The following is a 22,227-nucleotide window of genomic DNA, read 5'->3' as shown; positions in this document are numbered from 1 at the left end:
TCCATTCATATCAGTATGGACTCATAAACATTTACATTACTCTTGGGATATGACATATTTATTTTGTTGCTCAAATTTTTTTCATCTTTGGCCATTGAGAGCAGAGTTGGCTCCTCTGTAGTTTTCACATGCCCTAACCCTCCCTTGCCATTTTCAGCACTTTCTTATTTCCCAGAACTGTAAGGTACTGCAGGCTCATTCACTGGTGCAGACCTAGAATTTTAATTTCTACAGAGAGCCCTGATTTTTTCTTTTTCTTTCTTTCTTTTGAACTATATTTAGAAAGCGCCACAGGATTCATTCTAACACTCACCTCTCCCATCATGCTCATTTATAACCCATTTCCTGAATGTAAGAAACCTGATAACAATTATCCAAATTTTATTTACTTGTCTGTTTAATTTTAGTGTACATGTAAAGTTGTTCCAGAATTGCTAACCAGTATTCTTGTAAGAAATAAATTTACCTACTAGCGTATGGCATTTATTATAAGTACAGTTCTTTTTTATCTTTAGCCTTAAGGCACACTGTCAAAGGGTGGCTTTTCAGTTACTTAGGTCTGCTCCTTTTAACCCCTGCCTCTTTCAGGAACATTTTCATGCATTTTGTAATATGGTTTAATTCACTTTTCACAGTTCATATTTCATCCTGGTTGATTTTCTTCTTCTTTTTTTCTTTCTTTCTTCTCTTCTTCCTCCTCCTCCTCCTCCTTCTTCAGGAAAAAAAGGATATAGGGGAATTGTTTTCTTACAGGGAGCCACATTCTGCCCTTGAATATTTTTTGTGATATAAAGTACATGATCCTTAGTTTAGAATCCCTCTGACAAAGCATTCCCTTCTGTCACTCTTTATAGAAACTGTGGCACACTGAGAGTCACATGGTTTTACAGTAATAAAACCTAAGCTCACAAAGGAAGGAGATTAACATTTATTGAATATGTACTATGCCTCAGGCTCTTTGTTAGGTGTGTTGCATTTAATACCCCGTTTAATTTGACCCTCAGAACACCATTAAGATTTGATAAAAAGTTGGAGAGGTTGGAGGAAGGAGTTAAGATTGACTTTGAAGCCGTGAGCTTGCACTCTGTGCTATTTACATGTTTATCTTATTTAATCATAACAACCCTTACAAGTAGACATTATGACTCCCATTTTAAAGGGAAGATCAGAGACAGAGAAAGAAAGAAATTTACTCATAATCATACAGTTAATAATGTATAGGTTCATATTCATTTTGGATCTGAATACAATAAAACTCAAATTTTTTAAATGATTATTTTATAGGTTGCAAAGTGATTCTACTTATCTTTTCTCCACTGAGGTTTGCAAAAATCCTTCAGTCAAGCCCAGGTTTTATTTGAGGTAGGCTGGGGCCGGGGCAGTAGTGCACAGTGTGGCTCAGAGTGGTTGGAGAAAAAACTGATGGTTAGGGCCGGCCCGGTGGCTCAGGCGGTTGGAGCTCCATGCTCCTAACTCTGAAGGCTGACGGTTCGATTCCCACATCGGCCAGTGGGCTCTCAACCACAAGGGTGCCGGTTCGACTCCCGCAAGGGATAGTGGGCTGCGCCCCCTGCAACTAGCAACGGCAACTGGACCTGGAGCTGAGCTGCGCCCTCCACAACTAAGATTGAAAGGACAACAACTTGACTTGGAAAAATGTCCTGGAAGTACACACTGTTCCCCAATAAAATCCTGTTCCCCTTCCCCAATAAAAAATAAATAAATAAAATAAACTGTTAAAGCTTAAAAAAACAACAACCATGTATAAAAAAAGAAACTGATGGTTGCTAGATGGGAGGGGGTTGGGGGATGGGGGAGAAGGTGAAGGGATTAGAAAGTACAAATTGGTAGTCACAAAATAGTCGCGGGGATGTGAAATACAGTATGGGGAATATAATCAATAATGGGTATATAGGGTGTCAGGTGGGCACTGGACTTATGGGGGGGGTCACTTCATAAATTGTATAGATGCCTGACCACTGTGCTGTACACCTGAAGCTGATGTAGAATAATATTGAATGTCAACAATAATTATATATCTATAGATATAGATCTATATAGATTATATATAATATAGATAGATAGATAGATAGATAGATAGATAGATAGATAGATGATAGATAGATAGATAGATAGAGATAAGATATAGATATATTCACAGGATGTAAAGTACAGCATAGGGAATATAGTCAATGGTATTGTAACAGCTATATATGATGTCAGGGGGTAGTAGATTTGGGGGGTGTTATCACTTTGTGAGGCGTGTAAATGTTTTGTGCACCTGAAACTAATATAAAAAATTAAATTAAAAAAATACATGGAACAAATTTTAGAACAAAGTACACAGGACTGTTCTAGTTTGAATATGGCTACTGACGGTCTAGTAAAATGAATGTATAGGATTTACATTAAACCTTAGCATCATGTATTTCTTACCTCTAGGGATTAAAATAAATTATAAAAGTTTCCAGAGATAAAAATACACGACACATACAAATATTTGGAATTTGAAGTTACATTGGATTCTGAAAACAAACTCTAGATGCTAGAAGAAAATAGAATGAATGAGTATTTTCCTGTTCAAACTCCATACCCCTCTAGAATTCAATTAATACAACGATATAAAAAAGTAGATGTTCAGAAGAGTAAAGTCTCAAAAACTAGAATCTCCCAGATACCCTTTCTCAGCATGTTTTTGGAGAATATGTTCTACCAACATGTAGTAATACACTAAGAAAGAGAAAAATGGGGGATCAAAGAAACAGGGAATTCAATATAAAACCATGCAATGGGAAGTCCCAGGATGATAGCTGTGTGGCCTGCTTAAAAGCAACGAGTTTAGACTGAAACATGAGGTGACACAGGTGACTCCAGAAAACTTATGTGATGCATCTTTCTTTGCAATGTGAGAAAAGATTGATAGGCAACGTATACAACACTTGTAAGGTATTGGAGGAGAAAATTGTGTTTTCAAAAATAAGCCAGTAAAGAATAGGAAATTATTAAAAGTTTGATATAATGCTGAAAACAGTGAAAATGGATTTATGCAGACATTCAAATGTAATTGTATTAGGAGGATGGTGGAAAGGAAGATTGGGTTAAAGAAAGTTAATATGCTCATCATCCATAATAGGGACAGAACAGCTGATGTCTGCACCTTGTATATGATTCTGAGTGTCTCAGAATTCTCCATATTAAGCAGATGTTCTTGGTTGCAAGAGAACAAATATATTCCACACTTCTAATTTGCCCTGTGAACAGTGTCATTTTGGGAGATAGAAGGGGTGTGAGCAGATAAAGAATTAACACATGCAGAACCTCGGTGCTTGGTGGTTAAGTGGCCCAGAGGATGCAACAGACAAACTCCAATTTCAGAAAGGGTTCAAAGAAATTTTAAGTACCTGGGTAGTCTATGTAAATTTTTCTCTTTGCGTTTCTGAAGTCATGCAAATGAAGAGACAAAAGTTTCCAAGTTTGAACTCAGTGCCTGGCGTTTTACAATCCGCCATCTTGTTCTGTGAACGCTATTTTTTTCATTTCCTTCATTTTTATAGCTAAATTTCTCATGGAACATTGAGCACTTGGTATCAGTCTGAGTCTCCCTTGGTCTTGGGCTCTTAATCATATTTATTTAACCCATACTAGACTCTGGGCTGACAGAAAGAGAGCGAGAATTTCCTTTGGGAGTATCAGAAAATACCCCTTAAAAGATAGCACACTTCCAATGTGTAACATGCAAATTCATGCATACTTATTTTAAGGAATTTGAGCATTCAGTTTGAGAAAACAATTGTTCAGGTGAGATGGGAAAGCAAATTTCTTTTGAGTTTGGGAAAATAAATGTAACAGAGAAGAACCTTTGCTTGTCAAAGAGGAAGCCAGGTTGGGCGGGGGCTGGTGGTGGTTGATGAAAACTTGTGCAAGTGTGTTGCCAGAAGGCGGAAATATATGTGGTAGGGGAGAAATGTTAGCTCAATTATCTCTTACTTCCAGGCAGACACATGATTGAAACTCATCTTGATAATTTTGCCCCCACCAAAAAAAAAAAAAAAATTTTTTTTTGCCATATGTTTCAACTATTGTGAAAGATGAAAGAGCATGGCTGGAAGCACCCACATCATGGACACAGAAGATGATACATATCTCAGAAGGGAGTAGGAAGAATATGCTGGTGAAAACTGAGATATGAAACAATTTGGAGGCTTATGGTTTGCATTTTTCAAGATGCTGTTGAAAATTCTCACAAAAGAGCTTCATGTCCAAACACCAAAGACCATCCTCCATCTGTTTCCTATCTAAATCTCAAGACTAATTTCTAATCATTTGCTGCACATGTAATGAACTATTATATACTCCCAGTTAACAGGGTAAACAGGCATTTCTTCAACTCTTTCCCCAGCAGAGGTGGTATAATTTCACTGAGGGAGAGCAAGGAATGAAATCACCTGAGGCTATGATTTTAAGTCCTGGCTCAAACGTTCCTTTTCCTGGGAATCTCTTCCTTGAATTATACATACCCCTTATCAGGTAGAATTGATAGGTCTTCTGGTATGTTCCAGCAGCCTCTGACATCTTGGTATTTTTATATCATTTATCTTTGGTCTACTCTGCTGGATTTTGAGCTGGACAAGGGCTGGGATCACAGTTGTGGGAACAGAGTCCCAGAGAGCAGAGTTTCCAGGCTCTCGGCCTCAAGTGGAAAGGTGTTGGCTCGGGTGGTGGTTGGACATTAGCTATAGCCAGTTAGCCAATTAGCCACTAGTATAGCTGCTGTGGCTACGTTGGTTTCTTGGTTGGTTGGTAGGCAGAAAAGCAGACGGCAGATTGCAGATCGTGTATATCCTACTTCCTGTGTGTGTCTCGCCCAGCCACTAGCGAGACTAGGGTATAGGAAGACCCCTTTTTGGGGTACTGACAGATGTTTGCTCCCTGTGTCTTCAACCCAGCTGCCAGCGAGAATATAGTGGTATGACTCCCCTATCTAAGGCTCCATGGGTGTTCCTTTTTGGCCTCACCATATCCTGTGTTCTTATGTGGGGGGTGGGACCACAGTCCCTGCATGACAACTGTGTTCACCTCTGTGCGCTCAGTGACACCAACAATGCTGACATGGTGCATGAAGTCCTTTCTGGATAAACGTCTAAGTGAATGAGGTTTATTTCTTAATTATAATAGCACATTGGTTAGGGCCACCACTGCCTGAAGACACTGGGAAGATGGCTGTAGGGACAGAGCCAGGAGTGCAGTTTCCAGGCTCTCGCCCTCACATGGAAAGGTGCTCACACGGGTAGTAAATGGCCATCCACTGTGATTGGATGGCCCTCAGCTGTGGCTAGTTGGCCGTCAGCTGTAACCAGTGAGTCATTGGCCACTAATGTAACTGCCATGGCTACGCTAGCAGCAAATGGGGGCTAGCAAGGAGATGGTGGCTGAGCTAGCAAGCGCGGATTGCAGCTAGCAAGTGGGGCTGGTTGGTTGGCAGAGAAGTGAACGGCAGGTTGCAGATCGTGTAGCTCCTGCTTCCTGTGTCTCCAACCCAGCCAACAGCGAGAATATAGTGGTATGACTCCCCTACCTATGGCTCCGTGAGTGTTCCTTTTTGGCCTAGCCATATCCTGCGTTCTTATGTGGGGAGCGGGAGACCACCCCCATGCCACCCTGAGTAACAATGGCATGTGGGTTAATAAATTTTGTTATGAAAGGGATGTTAATGTATCTTTTAGTATCTCTGTTCATACAATTATCTTTGTTTCCTGGAGAACAAGGAGAGACTTTATCACATCCCAGAGAGACAGTCCAGAGGATTAGAGATATAATTTGTCATATCTTCCAGTTTAATGCAGAGCCATTCAACGTCATGTCTATAATTAAGTTGAAATAAAAGTGTCCCAAATCTGTGAATCTCACCTGTATATTCCCTTATTATGGTCCAGCTAGTTGTGCATTTAGAATGAACACATTACTTTAGCTCTAACCCTAATTGAAGCTTACTGCTCGGCCCAATACTTCTGAGAGCTGCTTACAGGAATTGCCATCAAGTTCACGTCCCTCACTGTTTCCACTGTCCCATCATCGCCATCAAAGTCAAAGTGTTAGAAAATGTAGGAGGAGGAGGAGAGGTGGGAGGGGGTCCATAGTACCTACAGGGAAAGCTCTAAATAGCTTTGATTAACTGCCTCCAGCCATGTATCTGTTTTTACAACAATAGGTGACAAGAGACGGTCTGGAGCAAGATAAGGATCTGAGTCAATGGACCTCCACCCAGCTTAGGGGGTCACGCACTCCCGTGGAAGAGCATGCACCACCTTTTTCTACCCAATCAATGTGTAGTTCTCTCACTCCAGCCAGCAAACTATAAGCTCTTGTGATAAGGGTTCTCTCTCTCTCTCTCTCTCTCTCTCTCTCTCTCTCTCTCTCTCTCTCTCTCTCTCTCTCTCTCTCTCTCATCTCCCCCTTCCCTTTGCCTTCCTCTCTCCCACCTGGGCTAGGCCAATTCTCTTTCCTGAGAATGTATCACTAATAAACACTGCTTGCATATTAATCAGCTCTGACCTTCGACTCTTCAGTGCATAGGCAAGAAGAACCGAGACTCCCATAACAAAAGCAGCAGACAAACTAAAGTCTTCGCAGACAATGGAGTGTCTAGTGTGAAAACTTTCAGCTGTCACATTCTATCAGGAAAGGTTCACAGCAGTTAGAACTCGGCCTATCCAATTTCTGAGACCATGTGCTGCAAAGAGCCATACAAATAAAGTGTCCAAAAGAGAAGAAGAGAGAGAAAGACAATAATATTGAAGGCAGAGCGAACCCAGAGATGCAGACGATAAGATACACTCCTACTTGCAAACAGTGCTTCAGCCTTAGATTACATGTGAAGCCCAGTATACCTGCAACTGGGAAGACAGGCTTTTCAAATGTACATACAGTTGGAGAACTTCTGGCACAGAAATGGCTGAACTGCGACACAAGTAGAGAAATCTCCAGAAGAGGACATCTTTTTCTGTTTTGCAGTTTTTTTCTTACCTTCTCAATCTCCACTAAACTGTTTCATTTTTAGGTTCTGTAAATTCTGTTGGTCTCCAGCAGAACTATTCTCCTGGAGTCTCAAATTCCCTCATTTCACACTAGTCCCTATTCAGTAGGGACTCAATTTTGATCTTCATTATAACAACCCCAGCTGATCTTAATCAGCCGGTAAACTTATCTGTTTGACAAACGTCTTCAGTATGGAGATAGTCATCAATGTCCTGAGCCAGGCCTCTTAACTGCCCACCCAGAGCATACCCTGGGAGGAAACCCACCAAGGCTTGTCAACAGCATTCTTCATCACTGGATAGCTCGCTTAATGAAAAAATGGACATAGAAAGTAGAAGCAGAGCAGAACTTGCTCTCCCATCCCCTCAAGAACCATCCAAGTAAGTACCAGCTATTTTTTTTTTTTTTCTATTCGCAGTCACTTAGTGGGCCATAGATAGTCACCGGGCTGGGGAGATGTCAATTCATGGACCCAGGCATGGACTCATCTGGTTTAATTAAAATACCCACTATAAGGGAGCTATTTGCTCTACTTCCCCAGTAGGTCTCTCTGGTTTATGGGGAGGAAGGGTTTTACTCAGCTTGTGAACTGGAAATAACTTAATTTTTCTAATGGAAGAGGCTCAGATTCTGAGTATGAGGTGGGGAGTTCATACTCTCCATAGAGATCTTTTGCCTTTCTGTCTGAGGTGTGTTAAAGGACAGAAGCTATTAAAAATGACCTTGGGATTCTTCTATTTAGTCTTTGTGAACCTCAAGCTGTGGGATCTTGCCCCACTGTTTAGAGGAGAAATGTTCTTGGAGTAAAGTCCTTGATAGACGTGGATAATTTAGTTTTCATTTGAATACAAAAATGACCACATGTTAAGATTTTCCTTTTAAAAGTTTTAGGAGAGGCTTAAGACAGAGTTTTGGGAATCAATATCAGATTGAATATCATTGCAAAATGTTAAGTATATTTCAAATGTTTAGAAAGGACAGCATTTCCAGTTAACCTCCTCTGAAGATGAAAATAGGAAGAGAGATTCAAGTAACCTGCCAAAGCCATTCCTTTGTGCACACGAAATTGGGTGTGTCATTAAAAATATATTTTTAGATACATTTTTATGTTAAAAGGACTGAGAGATGCATAGGTAAATGTGTTTGCTTGTTTTTATTTTCACTCATGTGCTTAAATCAATGGGAAGGAACTTGGATTAATTCATGTATCAATCCTGAATTAAGAATAAGACTTGGCATGGTTTTTGTCCCATTTTGTCTCCTCTAATCACTGATGAGATAGTGATCTTAGCCAGTTACTTGGACCCTCAGAGTCTCAATTTTTTATTCATTGCAATGAAAATTTTAATTGTAGGATTGTTTTGAAAAAATAAACTCCCCTTTCTGTGAGTTCAGGACATTGCACAGGAAGTTAGAGAATTTTCTCACGACTGAATTTCTTTTTAAACTTCACAGTGTATCTGAAATTGAACTTTCAGAAGCACCCTTCCATGATAGCGCCCTGTTGGAGAAGGCTGCCCCACCCCCACCGCCCCAAACATGGCGGACATTTTTGAAGAGAGAGCTGGAATTCCTGGGGGTAAGTGGGCCTCCTCCACCCTCAATTAAAGTAAGGACTGGCTCTAGGAAAGAATACTTGATTGCATCAATAGTTTTTGCACTTGGATTCATGAGGAGTAAAGAACCTGGTAGAAGAGTTGACACTAATTGGACCCCACTGGGTAAAGAGAAGCATTTTCTCATGAAGACTAGGATAAGAATGGCAAATCAAGAATGGCAAGATATGCCAACCCTTGCTGGTGGGTTAATGTCATATCTTGCTGTGAAGGATTTATAATTTTTATCTTCACTTGGATGGAAAGGACAATTATTGATGTCCACCATGATTATCTAAGTAAACACACATGAGAAATGTATGGATTATTCCTGCATTAAGTCAGTCTGTATCAATTCTTAGAGTAGCCAGAGAATACTGGAAAATAATGCAATTTAATCCTTTCTCAGGACTGCCTAAGACACCAAGGCAGTTTCTCATGTTTGGCCTCAATTATAAGGAAATTGATGCAATCTTGGGAAAATGTCTTTTTATTCCATAAAAGTTATGCATTTTTCTACAGGTAACACAAATTCTAATTGGTTTGATATGTCTTTGTTTTGGAACAATTGTCTACTCCGTGTTCAAGATTTCAGAATTTGAGAAAGATTTATTTTCATCATTTAAAGCAGGCTTCCCATTCTGGGGAGCGGTATTTGTGAGTATATATCTATAATTGTCTGTGAAATAACACTGTACATAGCTTTTCTCTAATTTGGATCAGATCTAACCAACTGTTTATGTTCAGTATTCAGAATGTGTTCAGTATTCAGAATATTTATATTATATGTATTTGTACATACATATTTGTATAAAAATATATTTGCAGTTTATAAAATACTTTGAGTTAAACACATTAGCACATTTTTATCAGATGAGAAACCTGACATTATAATAGCTAAATGAATTGCTCAAGGGACATTTAGCCAATATAAATAGAACCTAAACTTTCAGAATCCAATTCCAGAAAAAAATGTCCCTAACACTGTTCATCAATAACATTATTTGAGTGAAGGGAGGAAAAAGAGATTACTGAGGTGAGGAGAACAAGGTCGAAAGGCATTTAATGAACTTCTACCATGCCCTAGAAACCTTTTCCAGGGGCTCTCTCATTGTATCTCTTTTAATTATTATACTGTTTAGAGACTAGAGGACCGAATGAGATTACAAAGATGTATAGCTTTACTGAGGTATAATTGACATACACTAAATTGCACATATTTAAGGTATGCAATTTGATAAATTTTGACATGTGAAAACATTACCACATCAATATAATAAACATATCAATCACCTCCAAAAGTTTCCTTATGCACCTTGGTAGTTCCTCCTTCCCTCTATTCCGTCTTCCCATCCTCAGGCAATCGTTATTCTGCTTTCTGTCACTATAGATTAGTTCACCTTTTCTAGAGTTTTATGTAAATGAAGTTACACAGCCTGTTCTCTCTACTGCCTGGCTTCCTTCACTCAGCATACTTATTTTCAATTAATCCATGTTATTTTTTTGTATCTACACGTCATTCACAGGATGTATTTTAACTCTAACAAATATCACATTGGTTTGGCACTCTGCTAAATACTTAGCACCAGACCACTTGTTCAGAATTCTCCTTGAACCTTGTCCATTTTTAATTTGAAAATTTTTTATCTTTTCATTCCCCAAACACTTAGCTTATTAGTGTCTCTCGTCGCATCATACAATCTGAATCTTTGAAATTGTTTTGAATTTATGCTATTGATTTCTGTTTTCACCACGTACATTTTCATAATTACTACATGTCTACATGATATATGTCAGACTCTAGAGATATACATGCCACAAACACATGCTTCTTGCTCAAAGGAACTGACAGTCTAACACACAGGGTGCGCATACAAATAATTACAGTGAGAGTAGTATTAGAACAGAGTCATGCCCCAGGTATTGTTGGACCTTGCTACCCAGGGCCCATCAGGGTCAGCATCACCTGGGGAGCCTGGGAGAAATGAAGAATCTCAAGCCCCATCCAGGACCTAGTGAGTAAGAATCTGCATTTTAGCAAGACCCTCACACAGTTCATATGTACATTTAATTTTGAGAAACATGCTGTAGGAAATAAGAATAAGAAAACAGTGAGCTCAAGGGGGACATAAAAGGATGGCTTTACAGAGTACCCACAACTTTATCTTATATTTGGAAGGGGAGGTGAAAGGGACATAGAGAAAAGCAGAGACTCACTGTACTTCCCTCCCCCTTTTGGACAGTTTATGATTTCCGGAGTTTTGTCAATTATGTCTGAAAAGAAAGATACAACATATCTGGTGAGTTGCAAGTCTTTGTTCATCCTTGAGAAGGTAAGAAAAGTAGAATTTAGGAGTCTTGAAGGAGCCATGTCATTGTCTCTTATGTTATAAAATAAGGTGGATATGTGATTTTTCTTTCCAATCTATTTTGTGTTGAATATAACCATTAACATATAATCATTGAAATATCAATTGTGTCCTTTAAAAACAAGAAAGTGTAATTACCTGGACACTTGTTTAAAAAATATTCTCACACCAGCCTTGTCCTTGTAAGTATAGACATATACTCAAATAAGTGATTTGTTTCCAATTAAGGAGACTACGGAGGACAGAGGTTGTGTGTCCATGTGGGTCTTCATGAACGCAGTCCTAGCAAGAAGCTTGTAAATCCTTATTAAATGAGTACATTTGCAAGATTTCCCCTTTTTAATCTCTATTTTGAGTAAGTGCAGAGTGTGCTGGATACATTCACGCCTGACATGCCCGGGGGTTAATTGAGTGCACGGGCAGTCACAGGACGGGATCTAAGTGTTTTTTATCATCAGATGCGAGGAAGCCTGGGAGCCAGCTTGGTCAGCAGCATAGCTGCGGGAACAGGAATCGTTATTCTGGTCACCAACCTAAAGAACAGCTTGGTGTATATCCACTTTTGCCAGGAAGCTTATGAGGATGACTTCTGCTTAGCGGCTTGTTTTTCCACTGTATGTATTTCTTGTGGGAAAGCTAAGATTCTGGGTCCTAATCTAAGTAAGAAGCCCTCATTTCCTTTTCCATGAACACAGTCCTTTTTTGCAACCTCTGTCACATGATGTGGTCTTCTGTGGGTTCATGCACGGAGCTGCTGGCTGCCTCTCCCCACACCCCAGCCGAATTCCGCAAGGTTGGAGTCATCTGCCTTGAGTAACCATCTCCTGGTTTTCCCGTGCATGTGTCACTTTATAGAGACTGATCCCGGGGGTGGGGGTGGGTGATGAAAACAGGAGCTGCTGTAAGGGGACGCACCTTGGGGTCACTTACCTTGGGACTCTACTTGTCTTTTTGGTTGTTCTTGGTTGTTCAACAGGAAATTGTGGCGATGATTCTGTTTCTCACTATTCTGGGGTTTGGCGTCGCTGTGTTACTCACACTCTACAGAATTGGAGAATTACTCAAAGGAAAGGTAGGCAGAGGCCTGATACTAAATCCTGAATGACAGGCTAAAGAGTTTGAGCTTAATTGCTGAAACACATGGCCTAGATTTCCTGGAACATTTTATCCAGAAAATGATTTCACCAAGTTTCAGTTTTTTGGTTTTCAATTCTCATGTTTTAAACCACATTCCACTCATAAGTAGCACACATATCATAGGATGTCCCTGTGACAGAGGGTTAGGAAAATAGGACCTTCCTCATTTCATGAAATGCGGATGCTTTGAAATGTGTCGAGCATGAAAGATGGATGTGCAGGTAGCATGTGATGGAACCACTCAGATATCTGGCCTTATTTTCTCTCCCAGAACAGCTCCCTTATATTTGTTCCTGTTCTCTTTTTCCTTGGCTTTCACCTTCCCACTTGCTCTGAAGCCTCAATTTTCTTTCCTCCCTAATTCACAAGTAGCACCTGCATTTCTACTTGCCATCCATCACACCTTTGACATCCGAAAAAGAACTGCCAGTAGCTGATGCACATATGCTTACTCACATCTTCCAGGTGAAACACATTCTCCGTCTGTTCACTTGCCTGAAGCATTCGAGTCTGGCTGCCTGTTTAGATCGGTTTCCTCCAAAGACCAGTGAGACAGCAGATATACCAAAGTTCAGAAACATCCACCAACTTGTCATTGACTGGCATGATTTCTTTTGGTCCCACCTGGCCAGCCAATCTGGCTTGGTTTGTTGGAAGTGGAGGGAATAATTAGAGCATAATGGGAGAGAGTGTGAGATTCGGAGAGATGAAAGGAGAGGACCTGTGTCTCTTGAACAAGTCTTCTAGTGGTAGAAAATTCTTGGTGATTGATACTGAATACTTTTTCCCTCACCAGATTCCAGAAGATGGTCTTTATGAAGAATTAAACATATATTCACCGATTTACAGTGAGTTGGAAGACAGAGGGGAGACAGCTTCTCCCACTGATTCATAAGCATCGTGTGTTCAGAACATTCTCATTCATAGCAAATGGTCTAGTAAGCCAAGATATTTGTTGAAGGACCTACTGGTAAAATCTCAGTTCTCTCTATGATTTGCCCATTTTACACTGTGACGCATTCTCCAGATGGCAGTACTCTGTTCCTGTTGTTTCTGTAGACCTAAATGCTCCACCCACCCCCATTTGTACATACGATAGACTCCCGTTTCCCTTGTTTTCTATTGCTATTTTAAACCCATGTTTTCTGGGCAGTCAACATGTAGTAAGCATTTACTGTGTGCCTATAACTGTGCAAATAGGAAAAACAAGAGGAAGGCTGGTTGAGAGTTGAGTTAAACTTTAGCAGTTTGGTTTTCAACCCTTTTTAGAGTTCGCAAAAACTACAGATGTGCATGATATATGTCCCCCTATTAGACTGTAAGCATCGTAAGGGCAAAATCCACTTAGCAAACATATCCTGAGAAACAATTAAGAGTTTGAAGTTTCCCACACTCGTCTCTTTCACATTATGTATCCCAGTATTTCACACATAATGGGTGTTCAGAGTGTATTTATGGAGTGGATGGGTATAGATTTAGGGAGGATATCCCAGCAGGTCAGGCCAGCAGTAGAATGGAAAAGGAGAAAGAAATGATTCTGAAGTGAATTTGGAAGCGATAAGGAGACCAAATTTGTAGCTGTAGAGTTAGGAGGATAGTCAGATGGAGATTTGAATAGACATTCTGCAAGCACGTATTAAATATTTTGGTGGATCCATATCAGATTAGTAATGATGCTTCCTGCTTATGTTTGATTTTATTATATGGAGAAAACAACATGGTGTGTTAGAAGGGTCACTGGTCTTATAAACGCAGGGAGTCTGTGTTGGAATCCCAGGCCTATTGCTTATTATTTGAGGGAGTTGTGGCTAATGACTTAACCATTTATTTAAGCTGGGTTACCTCATCTGTAAAATTAAAATATTAGGAATAACTTACCTGCCAGCACTAAAGGTGTGTTGTGCAAACACACACACACACACACACACACACACACACTGCTCTAAAAGAGAAAAATATTATTATATAAATTATTTAATTCATATATATATATATATATATATATATATGCAATCTCCAAATCTTAGTAATTTCCAATGATAGAAAATCTAAGTCCATTTTATACTTAACCTCAAAAGCCCCACTCTCTAATCCACTTGAACTTTCTCTTTGTTATGCTGCTTGCTTGTTTCTTCTTTCTTCAATGCCTATTTAAAATCTCACCTCATTCTTTGAAATTTTCTAGTCAAGATTGCTCCTCTCTCGAGACGATGAATTTTTCAAACACACACACACACACTCTTATACTATATATAACTTTCTAAATGCAAATATTTTACGTTCCCTCAATGATCACACGTTTTTTTTGTGAATCTCATATGCAGAATCTCATAAAAGTCTGTATATTGCCTAAATCATCAGCACATTCACTGACACAATATTGTTCAATAATGTTTGCAGACGGATGAATGGGCAATGGGCAGTTTAAGTTACTCAGTATCTGGTAAAAAGGAAACCATAAGTGGAAAGATTATTTACGGTGGAATTTGAAATGAAAAAAAGAATAAATTAATGAAGACCTGAGCTAAAATGAAGTCAGTGGGAATGGATAGAAATAGTCATATCTAAAACACAGAGAGAAAGACTAATTGGTCTTCTCGTTAATAAGCTGAATTAAAGGATAAACTTAGACAAGCAGTTGGTTGATTAACACATTAAATATTTGAGTCTAAGACCAATGGAGAGCACCTGGAAATGTTGAAAGAAATGATGGGAAGTCAAAAATATGAATTGATAAGGGAGGAGTCCAGAAAGACCTAAATCAGCTTTCGATGATCAATATTAGGCGACCAAAGAGAAATGCACCTGGAGAGGGTCTGATGGCATCCTCTGTAGAGTTCTGGTACAGATGAAATGTGGTGACATATTTAGTGTCATTATAAGAGAGCTCATTATTAAGTGAAGCAGATTAACAGTCCAAGAGAATTATATTGAGATAAAAACGAAGCCAAGTGAACCTTCACATGTCTATAATCAGAGGGAAAATAGAAGGGAAAAAAATCCAGGGCAAAAGAAACAAGACTTATTCAGAAAAGTACATTGTGAAAGAGTAGACAGCAGGTAGCCTAAAGTAGAGAGCAATTAGACAAAGAGGAAAAAATAACCCTCAGAGACAGGATCTGTAGGCTTGGGCAAGAGAAAAATCTATACTGATAAATCAACTCCAGGTAAGGCGCGGAGACAGGCCATAGAAAATAGCAATGGTGAGTGAATGGAAAAGGTGCAGAGAAATTAAAAATGGTTATGGGGATGAGTAAATGAATAAAACACTTGCAGAGGCATTTAGAGAGAGAGAGAATGGGGGTATATGTGATGTGAGAAATGAGAGTAGACTGTGAATAAAAAGCAGTGAAGAAAAATACACAAAATAATTTTGCTGCTGTTGATGTTTTTATTAGTAAGAGAAGGAAAAAGGAGTTCAAATCTTTAGGCTTTCAGTCCTGTGGAGGGACTGAAAAATCAGTTTTGGGTATTACTCACAATTCATTAATAAAATAATTAATTACGTTTTATGTATTTAGGGTGCCAAAATTAAAAAGTGATAAGTAGATGTTAATTTCTCCAGACTATAAAAATGATCACATAACCATACAGCATATGATTAAGTGACTTGTATGCCTATCTAATCTCAGGATCTCAGGCAGTCTATTTTCAGTTTTCTGAAATATATATTTGTTTCTCAAAATTTGATAGCAGAATGAAAATATACCCTTTCACCGTGTAGCTTGCTAAGCTGCATCTCCATTTTTGAGCATCCATAGGTTTTAATCACATCACTTCTATGGCAGATGTACTCACATCCAAACACTAAAGCCTGATCTACAAGGACCTCTAGAAATGGATCCAGTCTATCGTTACAATTGTATAATAGTTTGCAACACTCTTTCATTCATTCAATTCATTTTTTTCCCAAAGAGCCCATTTTAATCAGGCCGCAGTTTAATTCTTTGATTACCTATCTTGGAGGAAAAACAAGCTTGACATCTAGCCCAAATGAGAAATATTCGTACTGGCCATAGCAGCAAAGTCGCAGTTTGGATAAGTGAAATTCACAGTCATATTAAAAACCCTCTTAATTCAGCTGTTCTCAAAAAGTTGGGTGGGTGTATTATAATTAAAGCAAAATTTTAAAAGTAAATTTCTCTCAATTCATATTGTAACCACATTGTTGACTGTATTTTCTATGTACACAACACAATTTTTGTATCAAGACCATTCTGATAGTGTTCTGCCCCTGCCTGTCTTCTATCACATGTCTATTTCAGGCATACACTGAGCACATAACTGGCATGCTCTTCACACATTCCTTGTTCCAAATTATCTTTCCAAGAATTTCAACTTAAAGCTCATCTTCTCCAAGAAGACTGCCTAATGCACACCTTTTCATCCAGCCTTGATTCTTGCTTTATAACCACTTTACCTCAGATGTAGTATATTATCATTTATTGTTAGTCTACTTGTGATCTTGATGTATCCTCAATTACTGTATTTGTGCAATAAATTGGAATCATTAAGCTTGACTTCTTGTGTGTGTGTGTATGTGTGTGTGTGTGTGTGCGTGAGAAAGAGAGAGAGAGACTGATCAAGAATAATAGAATGAAAGCATTAATTCAATGATACAAAGGACCAAGAACCATTTCTGGAGTCCTCTATTTTATTAATGCTTTATCAAATGGCACATCTATAAATATCCCCACAGAGAGAAAAACAGGTGTAAGGACAATCGTCAGCCATCTCTTGTCGATAAATGGTGGGATGAAGCTAAAAGGACACTGGATTATGAGTCACATTTTACAAGTTGGTCCTGACTCTAATTTATTCACTATGTGAACTTGGCAAAGTCTTTTCCCTTTGTGGATCTCAGGTTTTCCATCTGAAAATGAGCAGTTCAGAACAAAAGATTCCCACCTGATCTTTCTATTTACACATTCTGTGCTTGTGGGAATCACAATTACTAAGTTGTGGTTGGGATAGCAACAGAAATCAGAGCTATTTAATGTATCATCTAGCAAGACATCTGGGATGATGACATTCGTTCTAAAGTCCCCTGACAAAAGCCAATCAAAGATTTCTTTCTGAAAATTGTCTTAGAAATAAAATTTCCCACATAATTCCCATCCTCTGAGGTATGGCTCTACTTACAAGAAACAATGATAAACTAAGGTACCATATTCATAATTTCAGCTTGATTTAGAATGTTGAGATAAATTTATTTGTACAGAGTGTGAGAGTCCATTGGTAGTCACCATCTGTATTTCCCTCCACTGGGAAACCTCTACTCCACAGACAGAGGACATTTATGTCTCCCAAATAGCCTCTATCTGGGACTGTCTGCAGAGGGTTTTTTTGAACAACATGGAGGAGCAAGGACTGTTTAGAATGTGGACTTTGGAATATAATATACTCAGAAGCAAATTGTAGTGGCTACATTAGATACTAGCTCTATTACCTTGGGTAATGTCTTAAATTTTATCTTAGTTTTTTTCCCATGTCTTTTAAATGGATATATTTAATTTAACTGCTTTAAATACATGTATATGTTCAGAGATCATGTAGCAAAGTGCCTAGAATGGTGTATGGGACATATTTTTGCATTCATAAATATTGATGCCTAATCCTGAACCTGAAGTTAGGAAAAGAGACCTGTTCCAACTTTTCAGAAGCTTTTGACAAAATTCACCTCTCCCTTGTTATTTCTGGTTGGAGAAAGTGGATATGGGACCCTGAAAGAGACCAGGGAAGGTCATTTCTAGTAGCTTTCACATAGAATACTTCCAGGTAAATGAAAATGCAACCATATATGTATATATTTTTTTATATATAAAAATTTTATATATAAAATTTATATAAATTTATATAAATTTATATTTATATATTTATTTTATATATTAAAAAATATATATATATATATATTTTTTTTTTTTAATTTTTATTGGGGAACAGTGTGTTTCTCCAGGGCCCATCAGCTCCAAGTCCTTCAATCTAGTTGTGGAGGGCGCAGCTCAGCTCCAAGTCCAGTTGCCGTTTTCAGTCTTTAGTTGCAGGGGGCGCAGCCCACCATCCCATGTGGGAATTGAACTGGCAGCCTTGTTGTTGAGAGCTCGCACTCTAACCAACTAAGCCACCCGGCCGCCCCTCCGGAAGCTCAGCGGCAGCTCGTTGTCTTCAATCTAGTTGTGGAGGGTGCAGCTCACTGGCCCATGTGGGAATTGAACCGGCAACCTTGTTGCTCTGAGCTTGCGCTCTAACCAGCTGAGCCATCTGGCATCCCTGCAATAAATATATATTATGAGATGATAATATCTAAGTCCTAAAAATGCAGAGAAGTAGATGGAGAGAGGCTATAGGGAAAATGGTATCAGATGAGCTTTGGGAAACTTCTAAAAACATAACTCTTCTATTTCAGCAATGAGGAATACTTTAACACATAATATCAGCCTATTAGAAATGAACTGCTAGGAAAACAGTGCAAGAGTCTTACTCTGTAACAAACAAAAGGAAAAGAAAGATAATCAGGGCAATCCTTGGCTCTAACACTAAGCCAGGCCAAAAACGTGCCGCAGTAGATTGGCTCATTTTCTGTTCTCAACTTCAGGGGCCCAGATAACACTTTTGTGTTTCTGCAAGGCCTTGCTCATGGGGATAGATTCTGTCTGCTCAGAGGAGGGTTGGCAGTTACTCTATGTGGGAAAGTTAGGAATAGTTTTTTACATGGTATAGTTTTCAGTGACTTTTTTTTTTTTTTAAGAGACAAGCATCCTAGGATAGACCACTATGTCTCCAGCCACATCTTTTGTCATTTTAAAATAAATAATTATTTTATTTAATGTGATTCTATGGATATGGCAATAGACCAGAATAAAGACTGATCCCCTGTTGGATTCCAGACATTTTGCTAGAACACAGAACAGAAGATGTGAATAAGCTATGAATCCTGCCCTCCAAAGTTCATGTTCAAATAGAGACAGAAAGATTCACTTGGGTAAATAGAAGATGCTATTAGAAAACAAAGGAAGAGTATCTCTAGCATGGAAAGGTATCATGGGAAATCAACAATTAAATAAACAAAGTTGAACTGGAATTTTAAGTCTTATGAAAGAGTAAGAAAGAAAATAAAGCTAAAACTAATTAAACTTTCATTATGTCTTTAGCCTCCTGTTGAAAATCTAACTTTTCTTCCTTTATTTTAATCCATAAAACAAACTCTTAAGGTAAGCAATCTCTCTCTCTCTCTTTTAAACTGTAAGCTTCTTTACATAACAAAAATAAAAACAATTTGCTCAAGATAGCTTAGCCAATGGATTACAGAGCTGGAAGTTAAATGCAGGCCAGCTTGACTTTAGCATCTATGTTTTTTCCACTTGGCTCTACTACCTCTCTTAGTCATGGGAAGTGTGTAATAAATTACCTCTATCTTCCAAGTGATTGTTTATTTGTTCCTGATAACAGAAACATGGAGTGTTAAGAGTGACAACAGCATCATGGTAGCATAAGACATCCCTCCTTTTTGTCTCCCATTTTAAACAATTAATTCTGCATCCATCCATGAACAAAAGTACCTCTGTGTGGGCTGTGGGATTCAGCACCATACATCAAGGGACCCAGGAAGTGTCTTGCCTACCTGTGCTGTGGATAATAGATAGACAGACCTCCATAGAGACTGTGGAATAAGCAGGAGCTTGTTAACTGGCCAGAGCCCAATCCACCCCAGTAGGGGAAAACCAAGAGAATGCTGACGTGGGCAGACATCCACAGATAAAGGAGACCTTGTAGAAATCCAGCCCTCTCAAAGAGATTCTAGCACTCAGTTTGAGAAAAACAAAACAAAACACAAGCTTAGGACACATTGGAGAGGGTAAGAGGAACTTTGTCAGTGACATCTCATCTTCGAGGTGACACAACAGGGGGCTGAAATAGCCAGTGACCGCCTGTCCTTTGGGAAAGGGAGGGGAGAGTGACTCTGGGCCACCACAGCTGTGAGGGAAACTACTGTAGAAGCCTGTTTTCTCCTGCAGCACCCTGAGTATGAAGGCAGGACCTGAGGGTGGGAAGAGATCTCTCCATGACTTGGGAGTGGGAAGATTTTAAGAAAGAGATAGATAAAAATATTAAAGGCCTAAAGGAACATGGTTCCTGCTGATGGGTTTTAGGACTCTGGCAGGAAGCCCACCCATGAGCTGCTGGGAGAACTTCACCTGACATCTCCCAAGTGACATGTGGGCACCCCAATGCAGGTGCTAAACTCACACCTTCCCCATTCTGTGGCTGGGTCCTTCTGCGTGCTCCTGAGTGCAGCAGGGAGGCGGCGCCAGCCTCAGTAAACAGGGGAGAAACCACAAACTTGAGCCACCTTCTGAGAAAACAAAAGAGGTTTCCAGCAGCCAGCCTGGTGAGCTGTGAGAACAAGAAAAGATACACAAGCTTAAGAATTTTGCCACAGGAAAGAGTAAGAAATGTGGAGCAGGTGTATCCATATAGTGTTGGAGAAAATATCAGATATAAGCAGCACCAACAAAAAATATCTCCCACTAGATATGGCAAAGATATTTTAGGAGGTGTCTGTTGATTCAAATGTGAAAATAGTAACACAAAATCAAAGGAACATGAAGAATCAAGACAACATATTGTCACCATAAGGTAAGAATAACCCTCCAGCTGAATTCAGAGACACAGAATTTTGAGATTTGGTTGATAAAGAATTCAAACCAACTGTTTTGAGGAAACTCAATGAGCTACAAGAAAACACAGAAATATAATTAATGAAATCAGGAAAACAACTTATGAACCAAATGAGATATTTAATAAAGAGATAGAAATCATAAAAAAGATCTGAATGGAAATTTTGGAGTTGGAGAATTTAATGAACAAATAAAAAAATGCAACAGAGAGCATTTATTACGGCAGAATAGATCAAACAGAAGATAGGATCGGTGATCTAGAAGACAGGAACTTTGAAATAACTTAGTCACAGGAAAACAAAGAAAAAATAATAAAAGAGCAAAGAAAGCCTACATGATTTATGGGACACCATGAAACATACAAATGTTAGAATAACTGGAGTTCCAGAAAGAGAAAGGGGGCAAAAAGTCTATTTAAGAAAGTAATAGCAAAGAACTTCCCAAACCTGGGGAGAGACCTTTACATCCAAGTTCACAAAGATAATGAATCACCCCATAATCTCCCTGCAAAACAACCTTCTCCAAGACACATGATAATGAAACTGTCCAAAATCAAAGGCAAAGAGAGAATTTAATTATAGGGTTATGATTTGTAACTCTTTTCCTACCAAATGTGATTCTAGTACATATCACTGGCAGGGTATAAGCTGCATCCAGAACCCTAGCACCAAAGGCATCTGGGAAGTATTGACTCCAGTCTTATAGCCCCTTTTACTCAAGGTAGAATATGAAATGAGAAGGGCTCATTTGGTTTTCATTAAAAAAAACAAACAAAAAAAACAACCCAACTTATATATTCAAGACAACTTCATTAAATGCTTGGTGCTAACCTATATACCTATATACCCATTCCCTTCCCTTTAAAGGAATTTATATTCCCTTTTACCAGGAAAGAGAAAGTTTAAGTTGGAACAAGGTGCTAGGGTGAAAGCAGATGTCTGTCACCAGAGATGACTCTCCAGAACTAACACTGAGGGGTTAAGTATATGTGCAAGTAAACACTATAAGCTGTAGGTACAAGATTGTCTTTCTTCCATGTCATTATGAAAATGTTCAACTATATTTGTGGATCTATAGTGCTTTACGTAATGTCTGGCCCAAATTTTGCATCTGGGAGAGTAGACTCGCTCACTAAATATAAAATCTTTACTCTTTGTTATTTATAAATGTTGTTTCTGTATGTTCTCAACCATGGTGTTGGAGAGAATTCCATTTCCTGTGTGGGAAAAGGTGACCTTGTAGATTATTTCAGAAAGAGGAACCTCTTTGCAAAACATTTTTTTTTGCCTTCCTTCCTTTCCCAGTCATAGTGTGGTAAGATACGAGGTCTGACAATTACATTCACAAACTCATTCTAGAAAAAGTGCTACATACTTCATTGCTGAATATCACTATGGTCACCTTCCAAGTACT

The 22,227-nt window shown here is 38.9% G+C and overlaps 1 protein-coding gene across 1 annotated transcript; it reads left to right on the top strand.

Annotated features, from left to right (window-relative positions):
- Window positions 1–6,546: 6,546 nt before the first annotated feature.
- MS4A2 (membrane spanning 4-domains A2) lies at window positions 6,547–16,555 on the top strand. Its single transcript, XM_033119128.1, has 7 exons — window positions 6,547–7,415; window positions 8,491–8,614; window positions 9,153–9,287; window positions 10,874–10,930; window positions 11,458–11,613; window positions 11,976–12,071; window positions 12,933–16,555. The coding sequence occupies exons 1-7, from the start codon at window positions 7,354–7,356 to the stop codon at window positions 13,029–13,031; spliced, it is 729 nt and encodes a 242-aa protein (XP_032975019.1). The 5' UTR covers window positions 6,547–7,353; the 3' UTR covers window positions 13,032–16,555.
- The last annotated feature ends 5,672 nt before the right edge of the window (window positions 16,556–22,227 follow it).

Source organism: Rhinolophus ferrumequinum, chromosome 11 (assembly GCF_004115265.2).
Source record: "Rhinolophus ferrumequinum isolate MPI-CBG mRhiFer1 chromosome 11, mRhiFer1_v1.p, whole genome shotgun sequence".
Taxonomy (NCBI): Eukaryota; Metazoa; Chordata; class Mammalia; order Chiroptera; family Rhinolophidae; genus Rhinolophus; species Rhinolophus ferrumequinum.
Note: the sequence above shows the minus strand (reverse complement) of the source record. Positions and strands in the feature narration are given on the sequence as shown.

Bases quoted from the DNA above. Each gene is read 5' to 3' on its own strand.
- MS4A2 (XM_033119128.1), top strand. From the start codon at position 7,354: ATGGACATAGAAAGTAGAAGCAGAGCAGAACTTGCTCTCCCATCCCCT. The intron at 8,615-9,152 runs GTAAGTGGGCCT...ATTTTTCTACAG, and splicing joins GAGAGCTGGAATTCCTGGGG to GTAACACAAATTCTAATTGG. The intron at 12,072-12,932 runs GTAGGCAGAGGC...TTCCCTCACCAG, and splicing joins GAGAATTACTCAAAGGAAAG to ATTCCAGAAGATGGTCTTTA.